Genomic DNA, 26356 nt, shown 5'->3' with positions numbered 1-26356 from the left:
CACGCCGTCATCTTCCGCGTGTATGTCTACGCCGTTAAATGTCCGAGTGATTCCGCGTGTATGTCTACGCCGTTAAATCTCCGAGCGAAACGAAGCAAAATGTATATCTACATCTGGGGAGCGATATTTTTTTACTAGGATGGTAGGGGAAGACTCATAAATGGTATTAACCCCAGTGACGGGTAGGTTTAGGGACGGGGTTGGGGTAAGTCATATATATTTATATAGAGAGTAATGTAACGTTAAGTCAACGGCGTTGATAAACACGCTGAAAAGCGATTATGCGTGTTGATAGCACGCCAAAAATGGAAATACGAATTGTCGTGTCATACATACGCCATTTCATGAGATCAGTCTGAAAGTGTAGAGTTATTATGGAGAAGGAATCTTTCTTGCTGAGTAAGTGTAATTGGTTGTGGTCTCATATCTGTTGGTGTAAGAACATCTTGCTCTACAAGCAAATGCAGAGTTGCTTACATGTGCTGTTTATGGAGCATTAATGTGGGTGTAGGCGTTACTACGGACTCCATCCAGTTTGCAGATCAGAGATTAACTGACAACAGGTATTATCGCGTGTATGTGGTTATGATCTGCAAGGTCTATGAGGAATTTGTGGTTCATGAGTACATCTCGCAATGCGACATCCTGATATTAACTGCTTCATATCAGAGCAGAAAAGGCGGATGATGAAGGACGGTGTGTGCACATGTGAAAATGAGAGTAGGGGTGTGCACTTGTGTGTGTAAGTGCATATTTATTTTCCTCCTCAATCCTCCTCAGCCAGATTCTCCCAAAAATGACGGCGGTTGGGGGGCATCATTGGGCAGAGCTTTGAGATGATGTCCATCTTCTTCTCCCTCTCTACCCCCTTGTCTCCAGGCCTCAACTGTCCAGGGTACTCCAGGGTTACCTATCAACCAAAATGTGTATATAATTGCAAGTGTTACAATGTTTATAGGTCTATAGTATGTGAATTACAAGTCTTACACTCTTACCTTCTTCATGAGGAAGTCGCATCGTGTGAACTCCTCTTCATCGTGCGACAGTTTGTAGAACATGCACCTGGAGCCCCTCCTCATCTGAATGACAGTCATTCTGGGCAGATTTGGCACATTCTTGACTTTGGTCACTGAGCGACCATTGCTCCATGCAAGGATGTTGTTGCACTGAAGCTCCATCACATTTACTTTGCCTGAGTTGGAAGAGGCAATCACATCTTTGAAGTCCAGAAAGTCCAGGACGAAACCTCCAGGTTGTTTCCTCATGGCTTTCTCCACCCCATGGTGGAAGCTGTCAGCGCTCATGAAGGTGTGCCCTGTTTCAAAGTATTTCAGTGTGATGTCTTGGATGTTGTTAGTTTTGTTATTCACCAGCTTAACCAACGTGGTGAGCAGGACCCAGTTTTTGTTTTTTGAGCAGTTGTCCACCCAGTATGTCACATGTCGCACATCCCGCTCCTGATGGAGGGCGATGACATATGCAGATGCCACCTCTGCTGCTGTTCTCCCCGCAATGCCTTCATGCCATATCACAGACACAGTGTTCTTTTTAAAGGGTGACTTCTTGCCAAAACAGGCAAAAGTCTCATGAAAGGCAGTGATTCTTCGAGTGAAGACTGCAGACTTCACTCCTGGCATACGGGGCAGCATAATGACCTTTTGGAGGTCAACACTACGGATTACCTGGTCATCCACCTCTTCTCTTTCTGCATCCAATCTGTAGTGTTGGCTCCCTATCTCTGCTCTCCTCTTATGTTCCTCCCACTGTAGACAAGAATGACATTGAGAATTCCCATCAGCCTGATGCTCTGTATTCAGGTGGATCTCATGCTGCAAGCAGTGCTCACACTCCTCCTCTCCCAGTTTAGTGAAGCTGATATTCAGTTCCTTCACAGCCTTCCTGTAAGTCTCGTAAGAGCATTTTTGAAACCTCTGCCTGTAGTCATTAAACATTGACCGGATGTTGATGTCACTGGGCAGATACCTCCTGTTTGGAGCATGCTCCCGCCTATAGTGGCTTATTGAGGGATGAAATGATTCAATGTGTTCAAATATTGGAGTCATGTCCACCTTGTTGCTGGGTGTATGTCTTCCCCTTCGGTCTTGAGGTGGTGCTAGAGTCGAGGAGGTGGCACTACCAAAAACAGTAACTATCAAGCGGTCATTTTTTGGGTGGTATCCTAAGGTGGACAAAAACATAGTCTTACACACCTCCTGTCGCTGGCCCAGGTTATCATTAAGATGATACTGGTATGACCGCTTTCGTTGAGTTGGACCACCTGTGGTGTATCGCTGTGTCTGCTGCTGTGAGATCATACGAAATATGAAGTGCTTCTTTTCAGGGTATGTCAGCTTTCCATATGCACCAAATATTTCCATCCTCTGGCCCTCTGTTATTTTCCTTATGCATTTTGTTCTGCACTGTGGGCCACAAGGCTTCCCAATCCGGGGAGTCTTTGGGTTGTCAGCTGCAGGCAGCTCTTGACAAGGAACAGGGTTGATAGTAGAAAAAAATCCTGAGCCTGAACTTTTTTCCCTGTGAGGTAAGCGGGCCCCTAAGACAAGATATATGCCCTGATCAACATAATTGTCAAGCGGGATCCAGGGGTGTGCTCCCCCGGGAGAACATTTTGATAAATAGCCCCTTGGTAAGGTGCTGTGTTTTCACACTGCCTGCATCCTCGTCATAAAATCGGACCAGTACATTTAGAATCTTATTTGGGGTGGAACGGTAGGCTACACAGAAGTCATGGTTCGGTTCATACCTCGGTTTAGACATCACGGTTCGGTACGAGTTCGGTACAATGGAGGGAAAAGCAAAACAAAAATGCAGAAGGCTTGTGCATGTCTCAGGCTGTACCACCAAAGGAAAATAAATGTCTTAAGCCTTGTATTTATTAAATACGTTTTATTAATAAAGTAAAGGCATAGAACCAGTTTATTTGTAGTGCACTGACAATAGTTTTATATAATTAGTTTATTAATTAAATTTATAAAAAGACAAAAAAGACCTTGATATGTTTGGTAATTGTACCTGAATTAATTTAAAATTAATTTTCTATATTTTAGATCAATATATTTGTTTTCCATAAAATTTTAATTAACACTAACTTTATTCTCATCTTAATTATAAATTATTTTATAATATTATTTCTGAATAAAATAATACTACCATTAAAAACTAATTTGATTTTCTATTTAATCAATGTAGAATGTGTAACTTAAAAATAAACAGATTAGTGCTCTGTTTTAGGACAAGAAATGAAAACCAATGCAATATGATGAATGTCCAAACGATGGCACCCACAGACTGTTTTTAAATGGGGTTGGATAAATATTTTCTGCTTTTAAACAGTGTGTGTGTGAGAGAGAGAGAGAGAGATTTTGGTTGGGTGACAGTTGTAAGTTACAGTTTGACAAGAGTTTACAGTTTGACAAAAGCACAATGTTGTTTTATATTGCGAGTGTACACAAATATAAGTAAACACTTTGCAGTTTGAATGATGTCCCGTGTGAACAAAATGACGGAGTATTTTTTTATGTTTCCATTGTTCGATCGCACCCGCGCCTCACACACACACACACACACACACACACACACACACACACAACATATTCCAGCATTGCAATCTTTACATCGCAGCCTGCTTCAGAGCTAAGGCGGAGCTACAGATTAGGTTTCCCTAAAGAACCCGCGTATCTAACAGTAGTTCCGCATTACATTTATTAAATTGCACGCAAGTTTTATTTATTTTTATACCGTGTATTCTCCGTGTATATTCATGCACCGAACCGTGACGCCCCTACCGTTTCGGTTCAATACGAATACATGTACCGTTCCACCCTTAAATCTTATCCATGCTTTTGTTCGTGGCCTCATCAATGTTAAGTGAAAACATGTTATTCTTAAGCGTGTCGGACAGATTTCTTTTCAATTCTGGCGAGATGCCGTGTGTAATAAGATAGCCTGCATGCTGCCTCGAGACAGACAGATGCGTAAGGGCGAGTTTATCCTCCGCTAATTTCTGTTAGATAGTCTAATTTATTCTTTATGCCTTTATCGACAAGTTTGGTGTCTTCCCCTGGCTTCATAAAGTTGCACTCCATGACTTTGGCTATGTTTCGCGCTGCCAGTGTGGGAAACACATTCGTAGTGTATGGGAAACACAAAACAAATTCGCACGTGGAGTGACTGCTGAATCAATCTGATTGGCTAAAACCCAAGACCAGCCCCTACCCTATTACCGATTGGCTGAAGTAGGCTTACTGGTGTGGTTTAGTGAAAGCGCCTCTCAGATCTTGGGAATTGTCAGATCATGCAAACGCAATCCTGATTATTCTTTATTTTTTTCGCAGACACGTCTGTACGTCAGAAATCCGGCGTGACGCCGGAGCGTTATCAGGCCTGAAGGAATGCTGGTGCTGACCTCATCATCACCATCCTCATCACTTTCATCCTCTGGCCCATAGGTAACATCCATCCCATCACATTAATCCCCTTCATCCTCTTTCCTTTCATCATCATCATCCTCCTCCTCCTCACTATAACCACCTATCACCATGCTGCACTCATCCTGTTCCTCACTGTCAGCTACTGTATTCACTAGCAAATCCTCAGTGAAACAGCTGTCCTCAATATCTGCGTCCAGCGAGGCAAACAACGCCTCAAGGTATTTTTTCCTCATTCTTTCATCTTCATTATCTGATATAGGCCTATCAGTAATTTCTAGGGCTGTACTGTCCCAGTCGATTAGTCGATTAATTGGTCGATACGTTCTGGTTCGACCAAAATTCTGATTGGTCGATTTTTTGCCGCGTTCATTTCATCAGTTTTGCCGCGTTCATTTCATCAGTTTTGCCGCGCTGAGGCGCGCTCATTTCATCAGGTGGAAAGCACTAACTGCTAATGGGGGTGTTTTCAGAGTACCCTTGTTTCACTGTAACAGTCTGTCTTCAGAACACCCCCCTTGTTTTCACCTTTTTTGGATTAGAGCGATAACTATAGAAGGTTTAATGCTGAATATTATTTATTTAATTGTGAGAGCGTTTAATAGTCAATCCTCTTCTAACATGTCAACAACAAAGAAATCGACAGTGTGGCAGCATTTTGTTAAAATTGATAACAGGAAAAAGGTCGAATGCAAAGTTTGCAAGCAACAGTTTTCCACAGCTCGACGACAAACATGACATATCATCTAAAAGTGGTAAGCTCACTTGTCTGCGTTAGCTTGCCCTGTCTGTTTTGAGTAGGCTATATGAACATATCAGAATTTGCATATTTCAATGTTTTAGTGTGATGATAACCTAACTTTTTTATTTTTTATTTGGAGCCTAATGCGCAATTGCGCTGTGCTGTTGGTTGTGTTAGTTTTGAGCCTAGGATGCTTTATTTTTCAGTTATGCACTTTATTTCGTTTCTGCTCTTGATCTGGTTTGTTTAATAAATATTATTTTTTTATTAAAGTGGACGTGCCTTTTGTGTTTATTAAGAGTAAAAGCTTTAAGTTAATAGTCTATTCGTGTCTCAGCTGCGAAGCTGAGCTCATGTTCAGCCTCGCTCGGTGCGAGGACATGCACGGTGAAATGATAGTGTCTGACAGTTATAACTTATTATTATAACATATGACAAAAATAATTGTCTAAATTATGTTGCATATTCCTCAACAGTTCTTGTGATGATATCACTAGTTGACAACATAGTACTATTTTCGGAAATCATAAGCTATGATATTGCGCAGGTGCACGTGATGCAACGCTGTCAGAGTGTCAGACTCATTTCAGTGCAAAATAATTAGGTCAAAAACGATTTAATATACTGCAAATAGCCTACTAGTTTTTTATGTTTATTTATAATTCATTTAGGCGGACAACAAGGCTACCAAGTACTGCGCACAGTGCGCATCTAATTAATGTAACGTTTTTTTGTTTGTTTTTTTTTACCGTCATTTTTAGTCGATTTTAGTTTAGTTTAATTTCAGGACTTCAGTCGACCAAGATTTTCTTTGGTTGAGTACAGCCCTAGTAATTTCGGGGGCTCTCTCATGACATTGGCCTGCAAAATCATAAAAGAATATGAGTTTCTCATAATCAGCCTTGTATCCTAAAGATTTATCTGTTTTTCTCATTGCAGCCCGTTGTACGAGGCTTGTGGACTAGGTCTGTACATATAGCGTAAAAATTCACGGACACCATCTGAACTCTTATCAAATAGTCATAATAGAAATATAGAATAGAAAAATTAAGCTATTGTGTTTGCATGAGAAAAATTGTGTTGTTGCGTGAGACGGTGTGCATATGTCCATTTCGTGTGTCACAGTCAATTTTGTGAGACTCGCCCATCTGGCAGTCCGTGACTTAAAAAAAAGATGTTTTACTCTGACAACTGAAAAATAGATATTTAATCTTGACATATTAAAATTATTATTGAGAACGTAGCCTATCTCCATATATAAAAATAAAAAAAACTCATTATAAAATGAAATGAAACTAGTTGTGTAACCGACCGTTTCTTATATGTGACCCGTCACGGAAACCAGGGACACAAGTCGGCAGCACAACTTTCGAGCAAAATGAGAAAGAAGCGTTTTTTTTTCAAAATTGGTGATTTTTGTTTTTTTGCAGAATCTGTTAGTTGAGATCACGAAGAAGCCTCTCCATGTTTGAGATAGCAGTATTGGTATATTTAAAAGTGTACATTTTGATGTTGAAATCAGCTTGTTTTTCGGAGATTCTAGCACGCAGTAGGGGCGTGTCATTGTCGGTGTGTATTTCCATACTGAATTTAAGCCGGCGTGGCTACTTATTATGCAGCGCTCTGGCCGGCTCTATCTGATTTCAAAATTCAATGAACATGGACGCCAATAACATTACGATGTCCAGCAATCGATTTAAATAGTAGGTTACATGGGGTTTAATTTGTCGTTTAATGAGATGTAGCCTAATACATGTTGTCAGTGCCAATACATAAATCCGCCTTTATAATTAACGTGTATATGAATGGTACAGTGGTAGAGCTTTCGCCAGCCGTGTCAGAGGTTGAGAGTTCGAATCCGCCCTTGTATGGATTTATTTATTTTTTTTCTCGTATAGTTTTTTTTCTCTCATCAAAACGATTATGTTCATCAGTGGTTGTATATCAAGCAGGGACACGCAAACGTTTGAATTATTTTGTTATTTCAACAGAACGAATAGAGAGTATCCGCAACGCAACGGATTGAAGCGCGCGTCGAGTGATGACAATGCAGTGTGTGCGCGAGCCACACGAGTAAACACTGTAGCCTATCTGCGCCACTGATCGCAGCGGCAACGAGCACTTTGATCACTTGATTTAAAAAAAAAACACACATTTCAGCGCTAGTATCTTATTTAAAAAACGAACGAAATGAATGGCTCTGCCAGTTAACTGGAGATGTTTTATTTAGAGAATTTGTAGAATTGGTACATTCAGGGGGGAGGGGGAGACGGGGAGCTTTACAGGGGGTATGACTTATCTAAATGAGATGTAAATGAGTCCTATTGTCATTCCCAGAAGGGCGAGAACTTGCCAATCTTTAGAAGCAGATTTCTACCATTTCAGTTTTTTTTGAGTGCCTACCTTCAAATGGCCACAACTTCTCCAAATATTATCAGATTTACATGTGTTACACATCGTTGGAAAGCTTGAATACTACACTTTCAGAGTTATGCGAATAACTCAAAATGCCCCAGAACCGACTTGTGTCCCTACTTTCCGTGACTGGTCACATATTGTCTCACTGTTTCAGTAGCACCTCACTCCAGTACACGAGATCCAGGGGGCAGAGTTGGATCCAGATGTAGGGGGTGGAGATTGGTGGGTTTAGGGATCAGGGGGTGGAGATGGGTAGGTTTAGGGGTGGGTTTAGGGATCAGGGGGTGGAGATGGGTAAGTTTAGGTATATGTAAGGTGGGCGGAGTTGGATCTGGATCCAACTCTTTCCCCTGGATTTCGACTGTTTGGGCTCTAAAATAAAGACACAAAGACGGCACTGCACGTCTCACTTAATTCAACCACTGACAACGGTCAGAAAATGCAACGCTTTTTCCACTTCCCTTTTCCCGTCAAAATAAAAGCTCTATGTTTACAACTTCCTCTTAAGCTTCAGAGATTACCCAAAAAAATACATTACAATAGCGTAAGAAATGGAGACAACAAGAAACAAAACAGTTATGACAGCGTTTCCAGAGTGGATAGATGCTAACGTTACTGCCTTCAAGGGGAGCAGGTTAGCTAAAATGGTTTATATGCTAGCGGCTTGATAGCTAGTAACGGCAATTTATTGATTCAGGTGTTATTTGCCAGGTTAGGTGTTCATATTACCATGTTCCTTACCGCTGTCTGGATACTTGAGTTTCAAAGCTAGAGACACCATACATTTTCCGCGGGATTGTGCCATGTTTCTCTGGGTTAATGATGATACTATATATGTTGTTGGCTTGTTGGTGGTCTGTGTCACCTCGCGCAAGGCATTCCTTATCAGACTCTGTGATAAGGATGCTGTGCGCGAGGCGGACAGATTGGTTGATTCTAATGTGGCTACAGAGGCAGACCGCAGTATCTACCGCGTCAAAGCCGGGTAAACAAAGGCAGAACGCAGTAGCTTCACTTACTGCGGTTTGCCTTGGTACTAGCTTGGATTTTGTAGTTACTGCAAATTTGACATAGTGATTTCTCTGAAACGGGATACAGCTGAACCAGGAGATTTTGTCACAAGACGTAGGAGATGTTACAAAGCCCATTTCCAATCTAAACTCAGTTTGACCAAATATGTAGTTACTGCGTTTTGCCTTTGTACGGCAGAGTAGTCAGATGGTGATTGAACATGCACATAGGACTGGCAATCCATCCAGATATTCTGGAAAGAGACATAGGCCTATCATGATCAAATTACTCGGATACAAAGATAAAATGGCTGTTCTGGGAAAGACTAAGGCCCCGTTTACACGATGGGAAAACGCAGATATTTCCCTGCGTTTTGGCCTGTCATTTACACGAAAACGCAGTTTTTATCCCAGAGAACGATTATTTCTAAAAACTCCGGCCAAAGTGGAGATTTCTGAAAACGCCGGTTATGTGTTGCCGTGTCAACTGGGAGAAACGGGGTTTTAGGTTCTCAAACGTCACATTATGCGCCAGAAAATGCTTACGTCATGTGAGCGCCCTATGTTCAGAGTTTGTTCCATACTGTCTATGAGTTTGTTTGGCTACTATTTGATCATGGATGCTGTTAAAGTGGTACTCATTTTTACTTTTGTGAAAACGCTTTTGGCCTGTTTGCATTTGCCGCGCTGTCTGTCCACACGAACGAACCTCGCGCCATGTCTATTGTTTTGAAAGGAACAGGAAGTCGCTCGTGCTATTCGTCGTTGTCGATTTTGAGGATTCTGATTGGCTTGCATGGCTTTATCCTTCTCCTTACACTGCCGCCCCTTTGTATTTATGCGGGTTGATGTAAACGACAACTTTTTTTGAAAACGATATTGCGTGCACGATGTTATTTTTGAAAACGGAGGGGGAGAAATATTCGTTTCTCTAAATACCCGGCTATGTGTAAATGTGGCCTAAGGATCTGAAAGGCACCAACATTATGTGAATGAGGACTACACTGAAGCCGTCAGGCAAAAGCGTAAGGAACTCATTCCAGCCATGAAAGCTGCCAGAGAACAAGGTGACAGCCTAAATCCGACATGACAAGCTTATTGTCCATCCCCCTGTCCAAAAGCATAAGGATTAGAAAGGCACCAATGGCCAGGAGCTGGAGCAAGAGACTAGTTCTCTGGTTTCCTTAACTTGAGCTCAAATAGACTGAACTGAACTATATTTGTTATGGATAGTTGGCCCATTGATGATAAGCATCTCCTTCCTGTTTCACAGGGTCTTGTTATGGCCCATTTGAATGTCTGCAGCATCAGAAATAAGGTACTTGAACTTAATGATCTGATTACAGCAAACACCATTTATATCTTGGCCGTATTGGAGACCCATCTGGATGCTACTGTTCTTGACAGAGATTTCCATTGATGGCTATAATATTTTTTAGAAGGGACAGGAATAAACATGGGGGTGCCATAGCATTATATATCAGAAATAACTTTCCGACAGCACTGTGCTCTGAGTTTATCTCAGATGGTATAGAATCTTTATATTCCTCACCTTAAGCCGGTGCTGATCGGCTGCTGCTAAAGACCTCCTGGGACTGATGTGCAATATCTGAATGATTTATGTGTGTTAATTGACAGAGTTACAGATGTGAATGGTGATATTTTTTTTACTTGGGGATATGAACATAGACTGGTTTGCAAATCAATGTCCAATGAAACAAAAGATAGTTTCATTGATCGATGCTTGTAATCTGTCTCAGATGATTTCACAACCAACCAGAGTCTTTACTAACAGTGCTGGCCATATTTCTGCCACTTGCATAGACCATATTTATACAAATATTCCTGAATGCTGCACTAAACCAGTTTCTCGATCTGTAGGTTTTAGTGACCATAATATCATAGCAATTACCAGGAAAACAAAAATTCCTAAATGTTAGGTCAATATAGTATATAAAAGAATGTTCAAGAAATTTATTCCGGAAAGTTTTTTGCCGGATGTTGGTGATATTGATTGGACTGACGTGTATGCTGCCGAGGAGCCTGAGGCCTCCTTAAATATCTTTCTGGAAAGCTCCATGAAGATTGTTTATAGGCATGCCCCTATGAGAAAGTGTATTGTAAAAGCAAGACCAGCCCCATGGCTGAATGAGACTATAAAGAGCCTCATGAAGGAAAGAGATGAAGCCAAATCTACATTAGTAAAATCTGGATTAGTGGAAGACAGATTTAAGTACTGTCAACTGAGAAATCAGGTTACAAAACTGAATAGATTGTTGAAAAAAGAATATTACATGCAAAGAATAAATGCTGTAAAGTAAGATGGTAAAGAGCTCTGGAAAACCCTTAATGAAATAATGGGGAGACGGACAACTGGTGGGGCTTCCTTTGTGGAATCAGAAGGCAAGTTTCTGACCAAACCATCTGATATAACGAATTTTAACGATTTCTTCATAAATAAGGTCCATGCACTAAGGCAGAATATGGACAATACTGATTCTAATTACCTAAAGCTCATAAAAAATAATGTGATGTTAAATAAGAGTTGCACTTTCCAGTTTAATAGTGTGGACTGACTATGTTTGCGGTCCGTTATGTCAAATATTAAATGCATGCTTAATGAAAGGTGTTTTTCCACTATTTGGAAAGAAGGTACAATTATTCCCTTATCTAAAGATGGCAGACTAGCACTCACTGGGAAGAACAGTAGACGCCCAGTTCTTAGTAAACTGATGGAGAGAATAGTTCACTCACAAATACAGGAATACTTTGAATGTAACGGCTTGAACATAGATTTCCAACATGCTTATAGACATAACCATTCAACTTGTTCCGCCCTTACAGTAATGACAGATGACTGGCTCAAGGAAATGGATAATTTAAAGATGACAGGTGCAGTATTACTTGATTTTAGTGCAGCATTTGATGTCATAGATCACAATCTACTCATCGGTAAACTAAAATGCTATGTCCAACCGCCATCCAATTTATGAAGAGTAATCTCAAAAGTAGGATGCAAAAGGTTTATTATGGCAGCTGATCTCAATCTAAGGTCTTGGACTGCGGGGTCCCGCAAGGGAGCTGCCTGGGACCACTTTTATACGCCATCTTCACAAACGATTTACCATCCGTTTTGTGTAAAGCAACTGTACAAATGTATGCTGATGATTCCACATTGTATTATGCTGCAAAAACTGTCAGTGAACTGGACAATGTTTTATCAGCTGAGTTAAATATGGTTTTTGATTGGATAAAACGAAATAAGTTGGTGCTGAACATCTCGAAAACCAAATCAATTATTTTTGGATTGAGTCATAAACTACACCAAAGATGAGTTTGAACTTGTCTGGGGAACCTATAGAACAGGTAGATAAAGAAAAATTACACAATAATATATAGTCAGCTGTCATTGGCAGAACATATTAATATCATAGTGAAGAAGATAGATTGTGTGATCTCTATGGTCATCTACATCTAAAAGTCAACTAAAGAAATTACAAACTGCCCAAAACAGAGCTATCAGTATTACATTGTCCCATCAGAACAAACACTATCAGTATGCACCGTCGACTCTCATGGTTAATGGTGGAGAACAGGCTGGTCAATACAACTACATTTTTCAGAAACACTGTCTTTTCTTCTCAACCCAGTTTCTTAAGTAACCAAATTGTTAGGTGTGATCAGGTTAATTCTCATTTGACTAGGTCAGCTGATGATGGCCAGATGATGTTACCACGGCCAAAATCAAATGCTTTAAAGAGAACAGTTATTTATCGTGCCATCAATCATTCGAATAATTGCAGATATGTAAAATGAATGGGAAAGACAAAGACTCTTTCGAGTACCATCTGAGAATGCACTATTTAAAATTGTGAGTAGGGAATGAACAAATTTACTGTATGAATGTAATACTGTAATAATTTATTCTGAATAATTTCTGATGATGTTTATAATGATGTCTAAAATGTTTCACTGCTTTTAGATAATCATTGTTACGTGAATTTTTTTTTCTTTTAGTCGTGGACCTCAGGAAGACTAGCTCGTCTCACTTTGGTGACAGCTAATGGGATGGATCCTTTTAACAATAAACAATAAATCTGCAGACTATTTTTCCAGTCATGAATTTCTATAAAATAATCTAGTCTCGTTCTCGTGAACACAATCTCGTTTCTCGTGATATAAGTGTCTCGTAACACCCCTACTATTCAGAGAACATGGGCTACGCAAGTAACCCGAGACGTTTTCCATAGCCAATAGCGCTAGCTATTTTATCAATACCACAGCAGTATAGCCCTTGTGCTGTGTTCCCATCATTTTACTAACATTGAACAGTAGACCTATGTGTATACAAAATATAAAGAACAAAAACATTTGAGCTCAAGCACCGCAAATGGAAAAAACGCCTGATAAAGCAGACTGCACCAGATATCGTAAAGATACACTCGAGTCAGCATAATGAATATCGTGTTTATATTTTTTCACGTTTATGTTGAGAAAAGCAATAATATCCACATGCAGGGGCGCGCGAACGGCAATTTATGCTCGAGTGAGAAAACGCGCTGACAGATGTTTCAGAGACACAAAGATACCGGTCCTAAGTTCCTAACAGCACTTCGCGTTTTCTGTTCTTAAACCTGTCTCGCTCAATGAAACTCAAATTAAGTATATGTCTCAAAATCATTTTGCTATCAGATAAGTTATCATCTTGGATCACGGGGGGTCTAGCTGCGCTTACCTGCAGTCGTGAATGAAGTGATGGACAGCTGCCTTTCCTCATTTGACTGCTGTTTGGATTTCATGTAATTTCTCATTATGATGATGATATTATAACTCAGATTAATTAATTAATTTGAACGAAAGTAATTCCATTTTGTAAGATAACTTTCAACATTATGTGATCAAACGCACACAACTTGTTAACACGCTCCACCCAGTGCATTTAATTATAACTCGAGTTAGTGCTTGGGATTTAACATGCGTTTACATATTTAAAGGCCAGCAAAGCAGCGTAGTAAAATTTGAATACTCGTGCACACTAGGGCTGTCACTTTTGAGAAAAATCTAATTCGAACGGATATCAAATATCAAGCAATGTATTCGAATATATTCTAATATCCACAAGCCGTTTTTTTGCAAATTCGGCAAACTACCATATCTTTAACGGTTACTTTACAATCTACGGTGTAGAACCCAAAATATTTCTAGACACTACTTTTTAGATGAGTTGGGGGGGTCATAATTGTCCGCTCAGGCTGGCCGTTCTGTGCGCTATCTTCCATAATACAGGGTGGCTATTGGCTATTATTCGCTTGATTTGGTCATGGGCCTACGCTAAAATACTTTTAGAGCAAACATTAAAATAAAAAACAAACGGTCTAATCATAGACTGTAAAAAATGCGCTACATGTGGCATTTTAAAAAACAGATAGTTTATTTATAGTTCGATTACGGATATTTCACATCATGTTCGAATGCATATTTGAATATCGAATAAAAAGTGACAGCCCTAGTGCACACCCCTAACAGGGATCAGATGAGTTCAGCTTTGAGAATGAAACTAACCTGTTTGTTCCTCAGTTTCTTTTTCTTTCACTCTGAATGTTTCTTCAATATTCATCTCTTCACTCTCCTCTTTAATAAACGCCATCTTTATTTGTTCCTCAGTATCTTCTTGTTTCACTCTAAATGTTTCTTCAATCTTCATGTCTTCACTCTCCTCTTTAACAAACTCCATCTTTGTTTGTTCCTCGGTTTCTTGTTTCACACTGAATGTTTCTTCAATCTTCACGTCTTCACTCTCCTCTTTCATAAACACCATCTTTGTTTGTTCCTCAGTTTCTTCTTGTTTCACACTGAATGTTTCTTCAATCTTCATGTCTTCACTCTCCTCTTTAATAAATACCATCTGTATTATATATTTATATCAGTGTCACGTGGACCTCAGTCGCTTCTCTGTGTGTGTGTCCTGTTTAAAATGAGAATAATTAACAGAAAGAAAAATAAATCCATACTAAATCTCTGTGTGCATCTCAATCAGCTCTAGTTCAGTAGTTCAGCAAACTAGTAAGGGAGTCAGTCAGATTTAATGTACTTAAATCACCTGATTAGACAAAAAAACTACAAATTAGCACTACAAATTAATACAATAATGCAAATTATAGAGACACTTAATATATTAGGCAGTTTGAGTATTTAATGATATGTAGAAATAGAAATATAGCGCTTCGAATCATTTTGAAAAAGTATTTGATTCACTGCTCGCCAGAGACCGAATTGAAACGCACCTTTTGTTATTCACGAGTTTTCATTGTTACTTTGCTCACACGACGTTAATAAATGTTAGATAAAGCAATGCATTGTTAAACTTAATAATGCCTGAATCAGTAGGCCTCGCTTGAAGACGATTAAACGGTTTCTATCGCGTTAAACACCTTAAAACACAAACCTTTCTTCAGCCGAATCACAACAGATGCGGGAGCGCGGCGCCGCCTTGTGACGTCATACTCGAATACCAAAATAAAAGTCCTGTTCACACGCTGCAGGTTATAATGACAAAAGTGCATAGAAATTTTCGTCGAAAAAATATATATAAAAGATGACACAATTTAAGAGCTGAATGTATTGGTGAAATACATTTAATAACACTATGGTAAGTTAATAATACAGTTCACAAAAAATAAAATTAAAGCAATAACACAATGCAGTCACTTTATTCTTTTGTCTTAATGAAATACTTATTTTTCCATTTACACTTACATCTACAGGCAAAGTAGTTCATTGTCCCACCCATACAGTTTAGCCACCAGCCTTTCCCTTGAGATTTACGCCACTCCAGTGTCTCTCCGGTTCATCCACTGTCCCATAGTTATCAATTCTTGCTGGTTATTCTATCTGCCATTGATCAGCATTAAATGTTCACCCACAGATGAAAATCCTTGCATCATTTACTCACCCTTATGTATGTATTTATTTTACAAAACAAAAATTAACAGTGTGGGTGACTGTTAATTTTTGTTTTGTAAAATTACAGTAAAAACCATAGCACATAATTATGTTAAATTAGCCTAAATCAAGACACAGCACACAACCTTAATTTTTACTGCCTTCATATATATAAAATATAGAAAACAATTTTAAATTGTTCATAAATAAATTGTTAAATAAATAAAATGAATGGGGAAATACCATTACTTCACAAGCAAGTAACAGAGTTTCTGTGGGTCCTTAACAATTTGATTTGATCGTACAACAAAACTTAAATTAACTTTTTAATAGGCCTTAAATTTGGGGATGGAATAACAGGCACTGCGGTCTGGATATATGCAAATAAATGTTGTTTGAGAGTGTAGTGAGGCCGAGCAGTTTAGCTTCAACCCTAAAACAAAAGCTCCTTTTTTTATTTTTATTATGGCTACTGTATCATCATTTATTATTTTATGGCTTTAAAATGGGAAAAGTGACCCAAACAATGTCAATAACTGTTGAAAGATTATGAAGACATCATGAAAATCTAGGACAATCATCATTTTTAGACATTCTATACCTATTTCAGGTATTTTTAGACTCAATTGAACTTTATATGTCCACATTTTTAAAATGAGAAAAACACACTGTCATGTATATGCATTTTAATACTGACACATATATAATTTTTATCACATTGGTCACTATTTAATCATATTTTTCAAATGAATTAATATCTGGTATAAATGATTTCTTCACCCAAACAGTTTTACCCTTTAGACTAAGTCTCATGGTCTTTAGTTATTTTGCTAATATTTTCAGTACATCATTGGACAACATGTATTTAAATATGTATTTCACCAATACATTAAACTGACATCTCTTTTATTAGTTATATATGTTTTATATAACGTTAATAAAACTTTTATATGTTAGCTCATCTATGAACATGATTTCTGCCTGAGTCCTGACGGATTGCTTTCCATTAGCTGTGAGGTGAAGACGACAACTCCCATGATACCACGCTCATTCATGGCCTCATCAAGCTACACTTTCGTTTTGAATAAACAACCAGTAAATGCTCAGAATGTATATTAGAATCTTTTTTTTTTTTGTATTTTAAGAAAGGGGAAAAAAGCTAGAAATCAGTCAGTCAATGCTCTTCTACATCTAATTAAATAATGTAATATGAACAATAATGCGAACATCATATGTACAGCTTATTGTCCGTCACGTTACAGTAACCTGTAGTTTATCTTAAAATGGTCTGTACCGGTCTATGTTGGGAGCCTTGTGAAAGTTGAGGATTCAGTCTTCTTGCTCCTCTACATCTTCCCCGATGTCTATTTTAATTTTGGCTCATCTTAATTGTTCAGCCACTGCCATCTGTAATGATCTGCTTATTCCCATGACACCCTATATCAAACAGATCATGCTAAAATCGGGCTAAAATCAGGTAATCTGAACCAGCAGCTGTATATTACCGCTTACATTTTTTGTTTGTTTAAATCTATAAAAATTCATAAAATTCATTGTTTAAATCTAAATCATGCCTGCGATACTTTTCCCTACATGAACTTGCATCAATAGGCAACAATCTCTGCAGGAATCTGCTTTCCACAAATTGGACAGGAGTCCTAAGAGCCAAGCGGTTATCAAAAGGTATACAATTAAACAAATCTGAACCTGAAAATATTACAGTGGTATATAAAAATAATAATAATAAAAAAAGGTGTAATTTGTCTGGAATGCAGCTTTAATTTTACCCAGAAACATGATTGATGGCTTAACACACAAATAAGATCTGATTCTGCTCTGCTGTCTGGTCTACTTCCTTTTCAGATTCATCTTTCTTTGAAAATAAAACACAGCAGACCAAACTGTTAAAACTACGACTTATCCTCTGAACACTGAATTATAGTACAAGGATCAAATTATAGCTTAAAAAATTGTTTTTTCAGTCATGTGGTCAAGGTGGCATAACTCTTGTGGTTCTGCCATCTTTTCAGTGATTCAAAACAACTGTGCGTTCACTAAAAATTGCATATAGTCAGGATTTAGTATCTTTATGATCAGCGTATTTATGTGTTAGATGAGGTGAAATAGCTCAATGATGACTGGGGCAGTTATCAGATTTACTAAAGGCCAGATTTACTAAACAGGGCAAATTAGCGAGAGAGCGCAATCCCATAAAAGCGCAGATGAGAGTGGAAAGTTCTGTGCACGATCTACTGGCGATGCGTACATTAGAGAAAACAGACGCAGCCGGACCATTTCCATAATTACCAACGTAATCTGGTTTAAGACATGCTTTTTTGTTTTTTACTTGCTATAGCAAGTTTCCGCTATAGAAGAAAGCAACATCTGATTGGTGAAGTTTGCTCACGCTCATTGGCTATTGCGAGTGTCACGTCAGAGGCAGCCCGATCAAGAGTCGTAAATATCAAAAATGTAATCGGACATGGTGTCAGGAGAGCTCAGACAAATAAAGGCAGTATTTTTGCAACAAATTCAGTCCATTGCATCCTCAACATCCTCATCAGCAGTCTCAGACAATTCCCTCCAGAAGAGTCTTCGGTTCTCTGGCATTAAAGGGATCAGCTTCTTGATGATGTCTGCCTTCTTTGTAAGGGACACTCCTTTGTCTTTCTCACGGAGGCAAGCTGGAATTTGTAATTTGTTCTTTTTTAAGTTCTTCTTCAGGAAGTCAAGTTTACAGTGCTCAGTATCGTCATGGGAGGTCTTGAAGAATAGATCCTTGGAGCCTCTCCTGGCCTGGATCTCAACCATCTCAGCCAATTTCGAAACAGTCTGAGTGAGCTTACTCTGACTCTGGCCACCCTTCCGAGCAAGGACATTTTTGTTCTCCAGTCTGATGATTTCATTTGATGACTCTGACAAAATCATCGAAGTCAAAAAGTTTCCCCCCAGGGCATCTTTTCATGCCAAGTTCCACCCCATGGTGAATGGAGTCACCGCTCATAAAGGTATGGCCAGGTTCAAAGAATTTGAGGGTAATTTCCTCCAGTGATGTCATCTTACTATTTACAAGAGTCACTAGGCTGCTCAATAGTTTTTGTTCTGGGCAGTGCAATTATCTGCCCAGATCACTGCATGTTTTATGTCACGCTCTGTGTCGTGCGTCAGTGCTGTAATGAAAGCAGATGTAATTTCTTCAGCATTGCGCCCACTAATACCCTCATGCCACACAACTGACAGTGTCGGTTTCTTCTTGATCATCTGCTTCGACTGCGTTCCCACTGTTGGTAGCATCACCAGTTTCTGAAGATCAGCGCTCCGGACAGACCAGTCATCTGGCCAGTCCTTGCCAGAATCTTCCTTGTAATGACGTCTAGCGCTGTTCGCTGCTTTCTTGTGTTTTATCCATGCCATGCATTCAGGACAGTCAGTGGCTTGGTTCTGTGCATTTGTCTGTTCATCACTCTCAGTGTTCATGGAAATGGATTCATTGTGCATGCTCATGTGTGGTTCCACTGACACTTTGTCTGCAATAGGTGTTCTGGACTGTTTGTCTGTGTCTGTTTCCATGTCATCATTGTCACTAGCTGCAGTCCCATCCATGGTCTGTTCAGTCTCTGCCTTTGTAGCTTTGAATGATTTGTTCATGACCAAATGCTTTGGCATGAATTTCAATCCGAACACATTTCTCACACTCTTCTTCACCTAGTTTTGTCAAACTAATGTTCAATTCTCGAACCACTTTGCGGTAAGCCTCATATGAACATTTTAGGCCAGGATTTTTTTCATAATATCACATCTCCAGATAGTTTGGAAGAAAATAGCAAAAATATTTAAGTTTAACCCCTTTTTGAATACAGCTTAAAGTATCTGGATGAATCCCAAATTATGCATTGGAAAATCAACCTTTCTGTGGAAGGATTGGTTAGCAAAGGGTATTCTGAAGTTAGGTGACGTTTATGAGAATAACATTTTGAAATCGTTTAACCAGTTAACACAAACATTTGGACTTAATAAAACCATAGACTGTAAAAAAATATGGACGTAGTGTCCGTGACGTCACCCGTAGGTTTCTGAAGAGCATTTTTGAAGCCTAAAGTGGCCGTCGCCATCTTGGCCTTGCGTCACTCCCGGATAACAGAAAATAGGCAAACAGGCGGGGCGTGAGTGAAGCTAAGAAGCCTGGCCATAGATATGAGCCTGGCTATCTGAAATCACCTAGCTCGACGTGATCGAGTTAGCTGATGATGTAAAGCCAATTAAAAGTTCCTATTTTTGCCCTTCGAAATATTATAATAGTTAAAAGACATGGCTACAAGTGAGACTGTGTATTACTTCGAGAGTGTTTGTGCGTGACAGTGATTTATGTGCATAACGTTACATGTCAGTCACTCTTTCATGGTCCTTCAGCGCGGCATCGCTCAAGTTCGTAGAGAGCTTATTCAGTCCATTTTAAATTCTGATTTTGGCCGCCTCTCAAATTGGTTAAACCGTTAAACCATAGATATATTGCCTTTGAAGTGCAAGTAAATGCGCTAGAAAATCCGCGCTCATTCATGTGCATTTAATGCACGGACGGAGAAAGCGCCGACGCCTGCATGATTTCATCTGACAGTACATAAGCATATTATAATCCATCTGTTCCATGATAGCAGAATGAACGAGCCTTTATTGACGTTTTAAATTTGAAAACCCCAAAAAGCAAAGAAATTGTCAGACATCCATCCATGTTCACCGAGGAAAACAACTGAAATACAGCGCTGGTTGTTCTCTCAAACGATAACGACGGAATCCAAAGACGTGGGCTTTGTACTCAAGTATTACATTTTATGAAATAATCCCGAAAAAAAGCACAAACACTGCAGAGAAGGCAAGTTCAGCAGCTAACATTTGCTGAGGTGAGGTGACGGCTAGTAACAGCAGACAAACGGCTAGCATTGACAGCGGCAATCCATCTGTCACTCAAGTGGCCACACCCTTAAATTTAAATATTAATCAACTAAACGGACGAGTTATAAAAAAATTCACCCCCCTCACAGTTGTTATGAAGGGCAAAATTAGCTGTATAGACCAAAGCCACATAGAGATCCAGGCTGTAAACATGTTTTTTTCTGCTGTAAAGTTGGTAATTTTAACATGAGGGAGATACAGATTCGACTCACTTCTGCACCCAGGCCAAGCGGCCAGTCAACGAATTGCAGTTTAACTCACTTCCGTGTTGGTTTCAAGAGAGAGACGGGGAGGTTGCCGCTTGAATAAAACGCAGTTTTGGAGATACTTACAGCTGAGACACTTGTTATGTGGGACTTTTGGTTCTAGTAGTCAAGGTCCACCAGAAGATAATATTTTATCATTAATTCTAGAAGCATTAGTAGTGTACATAAGTCATCAGTATATTATAGATGGATAATGGAGAAAGTAGGTTATAGTTTCCATTCTGCTTCTAAAATAGTCTGGAGCAAGGATTTGAATGTCTCAATTAGTGATGAGGATTGGTAATGTCGCAATGTCAAGGAATTTGGGAGTTAAATATTCGGTTTAAAATATTGAATCGTTTTTATTGGAACCCGAGCAAGGTTATTTAGGCTTGGCCTGAAGGACTCGGCCGAATGCTGGCAATGTGAGAGAGAGGACGGAGACCTGATACATGCTCTGTGGTCCTGTTCTAAAATACAAGAATTTTGGTCTAAGGTCCATAACTATATTCAAGAGGTGTCAGAGCGTTGCTTTCCATTTTGTACAGGTTTATATGTCCTTGGAGACCCATCTTTTTTAAGCCCAGATGTAGAGACAACTGAATGGATTCAAATAAGTATTATGATTGGGAGACAAATTATAATGAGAAGCTGGCGGCTGCCAGGTTCGCCATCTTTTCAAGAATGGGTTACAGAATTGGGCAAAGTTTGCACTTATGAAGGAATGGCATACAGATTACATGATAAAAATGAGGACTATAGGATAAAGTGGGGCAGATATCTGACATTTATTGAGGGTATATATACAGTGGGTACGGAAAGTATTCAGACTCCCTTAAATTTTTCACTCTTTGTTATATTGCAGCCATTTGCTAAAATCATTTAAGTTCATATTTTTTCCTCATTATTGTACACACAGCACCCCATATTGACAGAAAAACACAGAATTGTTGACATTTTTGCACATTTATTAAAAAAGAAAAACTTAAATATCACATGGTCCTAAGTATTCAGACCCTTTGCTCAGTATTTAGTAGAAGCACCCTTTTGATCTAACACAGCCATGAGTCTTTTTGGGAAAGATGCAACAAGTTTTTCACACCTGGATTTGGGTATACTCTGCCATTCCTCCTTGCAGATCCTCTCCAGTTCTGTCAGGTTGGATGGTAAACATTGGTGGACAACCATTTTCAGGTCTCTCCAGAGATGCTCAATTGGGTTTAAGTCAGGGCTCTGGCTGGGCCATTCAAGAACAGTCACTGAGTTGTTGTGAAGCCACTCCTTCGTTATTTTAGCTGTGTGCTTAGGGTCATTGTCTTGCTGGAAGGTGAACCTTCTGCCCAGTCGGAGGTCCAGAGCACTCTGGAGAAGATTTTCGTCCAGGATATCCCTGTACTTGGCCGCATTCATCTTTCCCTCGATTGCAACCAGTCGTCCTGTCCCTGCAGCTGAAAAACACCCCCACAGCATGATGCTGCCACCACCATGCTTCACTGTTGAGACTGTATTGGACAGGTGATGAGCAGTGCCTGGTTTTCTCCACACATAGCGCTTAGAATTAAGGCCAAAAAGTTCTATCTTGGTCTCATCAGACCAGAGAATCTTATTTATCACCATCTTGGAGTCCTTCAGGTGTGCTTTCATTTGTCTTGCACTGAGGAGAGGCTTCCGTCGGGCCACTCTGCCATAAAGCCCCGACTGGTGGATGGCTGCAGTGATGGTTGACTTACTAGAACTTTCTCCCATCTCCCGACTGCATCTCTGGAGCTCAGCCACAGTGATATTTGGGTTCTTCTTTACCTCTCTCACCAAGGCTCTTCTCCCCCGAAGCTCAGTTTGGCCGGACGGCCAGCTCTAGGAAGGGTTCTGGTCGTCCCAAACGTCTTCCATTTAAGGATAATGGAGGCCACTGTGCTCTTAGGAACCTTAAGTGCAGCAGAATTTTTTTTGTAACCTTGGTCAGATCTGTGCCTTGCCACAATTCTGTCTCTGAGCTCTTCAGGCAGTTCCTTTGACCTCATGATTCTCATTTGCTCTGACATGCACTGTGAGCTGTAAGGTCTTATATAGACAGGTGTGTGGCTTTCCTAATCAAGTCCAATCAGTATAATCAAACACAGCTGGAATCAAATGAAGGTGTAGAACCATCTCAAGGATGATCAGAAGAAATGGATAGCACCTGAGTTAAATATATGAGTGTCACACAGCAAAGGGTCTGAATACTTAGGACCATGTGATATTTCAGTTTTTCTTTTTTAATAAATGTGCAAAAATGTCAACAATTCTGTGTTTTTCTGTCAATATGGGGTGCTGTGTGTACAATAATGAGGGGAAAAAATTAACTTAAATGATTTTAGCAAATGGCTGCAATATAACAAAGAGTGAAAAATGTAAGGGGGTCTGAATACTTTCCGTACCCACTGTATATATGTATTTATGTAATGTTCAGCCAGTTTCAATAAATGTAACAAAAAGGGAGTCATGTCTATTGCAGTTTATTTAATATTAATAATAATGGCTTTCAGAGAAGACAGCTGTCTGTACCCTCACCAGTAGGGTAGAACAAACAAAGGCCTGTGTTCAAAAGCACAAACATGCAAGTGTTAAAGCAATGTTTAAAGTTTATAAAAGTAAATAAACATTTATTAATTACTTACAGTCAGGGGATTGCAGTAGGTTATGTTAAGTCCTTTCACTCTACAGCACAGACTTGTGTTCTGTGTGGGATCTATTGATAATGTGAACTGGTTTTACCTTCCACTGAAGCTCAGGTGCACAGTGGTTAAATATGCATCAGCAAATCAAGCCAGTGACAAAGATCAACTTCACATCGTTTCTCTTAGTAGGATGAAAATAATCTTATTTAAACAGTGATTAAATTTCATACAGAAACCGATCAAAGAACAATCCCTTTCCAATCACCCAAGCGGTCAATCACACAGCGCGAGTTTATGTGGACACTTGCCAAAACTCGTAATGAAATCAATAACGCTGTTACACTGCACAACGAAGCTCTTACTGTATTTACATCGTGTTTGCATTGTTATTTGGTGAAAGCATTCATGAGAGTACAGAAATTGCGTTGCAATGATGAATCTCTTCATTCACGCGATCAACAGTCTGTCATCTGCTCAGTGCTCATCACAGGCAGCCGATCACAGCAGTGGGCGTTTAGACTTAAGTCTCACAGCAGGCACGCCCATTCAAAGTGAGTGTTCAAATTGGAGGCTAAAATCAGGGTAGGAAAAATGCCTTTTATTTCTAAATTACGAAATTTTTGATGAAAAATAAAATAAAAAATAACATTATAAGGGCACCCCAGGAAACATTATAAAATAATAATATAATCCAGTTCATGACCCCTTTAAGGTTTTCATACCGATTTGGCATCCGCACCGTTGTCATGTAAAGGATTGTTTCTGTTGTGAACTCTCATGTGTTTTGTAAGGTTTCCTTTCTGAGTGAAACTTGTTCCACACTGTTGGCAGGTGTAAGGCTTCTCTCCAGTGTGAACTCTCAAATGGTAAATTAGGTTTCCTTTTTGCCTGAAACTCATTCCACACTGTTTGCAGGTGTAAGGGCTCTCTCCAGTGTGAATTCTCATGTGGTTTTTAAGGTTTCCTTTTTGCCTGAAACTATTTCCACACTGAGAGCAGGTGAAAGGCTTCTCTCCAGTGTGAATTCTCATATGGACGTTAAGGGTTCCTTGTTGACTGAAAATTACTCCACACTCTTGGCAGGGGTAAAGCCTCCTTCCAGTGTGAACTCTCATGTGGACTTCAAGGTTTCCATGCTTTCTGAAACTTAGTCCACACAGGTGGCAGGTGAAATTACCTATAGTCCCTGTTTTCCGAGCCCTTTTTTGTGAGGAAGTTGTTTCAGTCTGTGAGCAATTCAAAGACTTTTCTTCAGTTATGATATCATGATGTGTCTTGTACTGATCTTTCTCTTCCGTTTCATTCAGATCTTGACTCTCCTTTCTCAACGGCATCAGGTCTGAGGGAAAAAAGACAGAAAAGTGAATCCCTGTTTAAAGCCACAAAGCACAAACATTTAGACTCATAAAACATTAAAACTAATAACATATGTTAGATCCTATACACCAGTGCCAAATTCTTCTTGAAGAGTTGCATTTGCACCACCAATATGAACTCAGAAGTGACGTATGCCTTCACAAAAGTCCTGCCTCTCTGGTTGTTCAGTGGGACTTTTATTTTTGACGGGGTGGCAGACTTTTATATTGACAGCACTGAGAATGCCAGAGCCTGAGCACTCACCACTACCGTCCGTCTTCCTTAGTTTACAATCTGTTTAACAGTTCTATCTTAATACGTTATAATGCACATGTGGTTGATGACTTGGTGGGATAGCGGAAATGAGAAAACTGCATGACACTGGAAAATCTGCATTTACGTGCATTTTAAGAGAATGGTGTGGGCGCACCTGTAAGGATTTACTCTCAGTCGTTTTTATTGTCACTAAAGCCGGGTGCACACTGTGTGATTTATAATAGTCCTTTTCGATTGTTGCTTGTCAGACTGTACCAGGGCTCGACATTAACGCTTGTCCACTTGCCCGGGACAAGTCGATTTTTTGAAGGGGACAAGTAAAAGAGAATTTTTTAATTTCAAGTAGCTTAGAAGTAGATTAGAACGTCAATAACAACAACAAAAAAACTAGGGAATCACTAAAACGAGAGAATGATTTTGATATTTTTTTATTTAAGTTGCGATTGATGGATAATAAATGTATTACTGGCGGTAACATGGTTGCGCTGTTGAGGCTCACGCAGCCTCTCGAGGAGAAATCTACACCAAGTTAACAACATACTGCCTATAAAGAAATCTAAATGCGGAGCTTTTATATTTTTTACATATGTTAAGCAACCTCAATACTTTTTCCTGAATACCATCACGATTGAAAATGTGACATTAGTTTCCTACAACAGTTCAATAAACAGTGTAGCTGATGCTGGTAGGTCAGCTGTAATTATGACATATTGGTGATTTCAGGGGTTAATGTTTCTTTTTTTGACTTTATAATTTAAGGGTGTATTCACACCTGCCTTGTTTGGTTCGACTGAATCGAACTCAAGTTCGTTTCCCCCCTTGGTGCGGATCTTTTGGGCAGGTGTGAATACAGCAATCGCACTTGGGTGCGGACCAAACAACCGAACCGAGAACCAGCTGAAGAGGTGGTCTTGGTACGGTTCCAAACGAACTCTGGTACGGTTCGTTTACAATTGCAGAAAGCACGGCCCCTTTGAGTTAACAGGCTTCCGTAGGCGGAGTTGCATTATGTGAAAGTGTTGTGTTTACTACATTTGCAAAAATGAGTCGTGGTTTGACCTGGAGCTCCGAAGAGACAAGGTGCCTGATTAACATTTAACAAGTCTTTATGTTCATTTAAGACTTTATTTGACTGCTCTTATAAGGATACTTAACAAAACGGATATTTTGGCATAATGGTGTGTGTTAACTTATTGTTCATTCAAGCGCGAAAGAAAATTCGATTCCGGCGCGCTGTCTGTGCACCTGATACTGTTGCGCGTCTTTCTGCGCGTCGTGTGTGCATCAGGACATTCACAGACAGAGCGTTCTC

At 39.6% G+C, this 26356-nt stretch overlaps 2 protein-coding genes across 14 annotated transcripts in view; both read right to left on the bottom strand.

Moving 5' to 3' along the window:
• LOC309497415 (uncharacterized protein) overlaps window positions 1-26356 on the bottom strand; it is a 47867-nt gene that overhangs the window by 9424 nt on the left and 12087 nt on the right. For 7 of the 12 annotated variants that reach the window (XR_014205517.1, XR_014205518.1, XR_014205519.1 and 4 more), the window contains one exon: window positions 21520-24751. The exons of 1 other annotated variant lie outside the window; for it this stretch is intronic. Coding sequence is in view for 6 of the 11 variants with exons in the window: in XM_082167697.1 (XP_082023823.1) it covers window positions 24129-24751 (623 nt within the window). In the remaining 5 variants the exon portion in view is untranslated. Of the gene's footprint in view, window positions 1-21519; window positions 24752-26356 lie in introns of those variants that run through there. 4 more of the 12 variants (XM_082167692.1, XM_082167694.1, XM_082167695.1 and 1 more) reach the window with 1 other exon arrangement.
• Window positions 339-15099, bottom strand: LOC309497337 (uncharacterized protein). Of its 2 annotated transcripts, none has more exons than XM_082167555.1 (4): window positions 14903-15099; window positions 14181-14583; window positions 996-2554; window positions 339-910 (listed from the first exon to the last, which is right to left on the bottom strand). In XM_082167555.1, exons 2-4 carry the CDS (start codon window positions 14521-14523, stop codon window positions 767-769), a joined length of 2046 nt encoding a protein of 681 aa, XP_082023681.1. In that variant the 5' UTR covers window positions 14524-14583; window positions 14903-15099; the 3' UTR covers window positions 339-766. The 2 variants fall into 2 exon arrangements, with proteins under 2 accessions (XP_082023681.1, XP_082023682.1); XM_082167556.1 differs by having other exon boundaries at window positions 15064-15078.

This window comes from Leuciscus leuciscus (assembly GCF_965113295.1).
Source record: "Leuciscus leuciscus genome assembly, chromosome: 4".
Classification (NCBI taxonomy): domain Eukaryota; kingdom Metazoa; phylum Chordata; class Actinopteri; order Cypriniformes; family Leuciscidae; genus Leuciscus; species Leuciscus leuciscus.
The sequence above is the reverse complement of the archived record's forward strand: the minus strand, read 5'-3'. Positions and strand labels throughout refer to the sequence as shown.

Coding starts and splice junctions, on each gene's coding strand:
- LOC309497337 (XM_082167555.1), bottom strand. CDS start 14,523: ATGGTATTTATTAAAGAGGAGAGTGAAGACATGAAGATTGAAGAAACA. Junction 2,555..14,180: donor AGAAACTGAGGAACAAACAG/GTTAGTTTCATT, acceptor ATCTTGTCTTAG/GGGCCCGCTTACCTCACAGG. Junction 911..995: donor GCGACTTCCTCATGAAGAAG/GTAAGAGTGTAA, acceptor TTTGGTTGATAG/GTAACCCTGGAGTACCCTGG.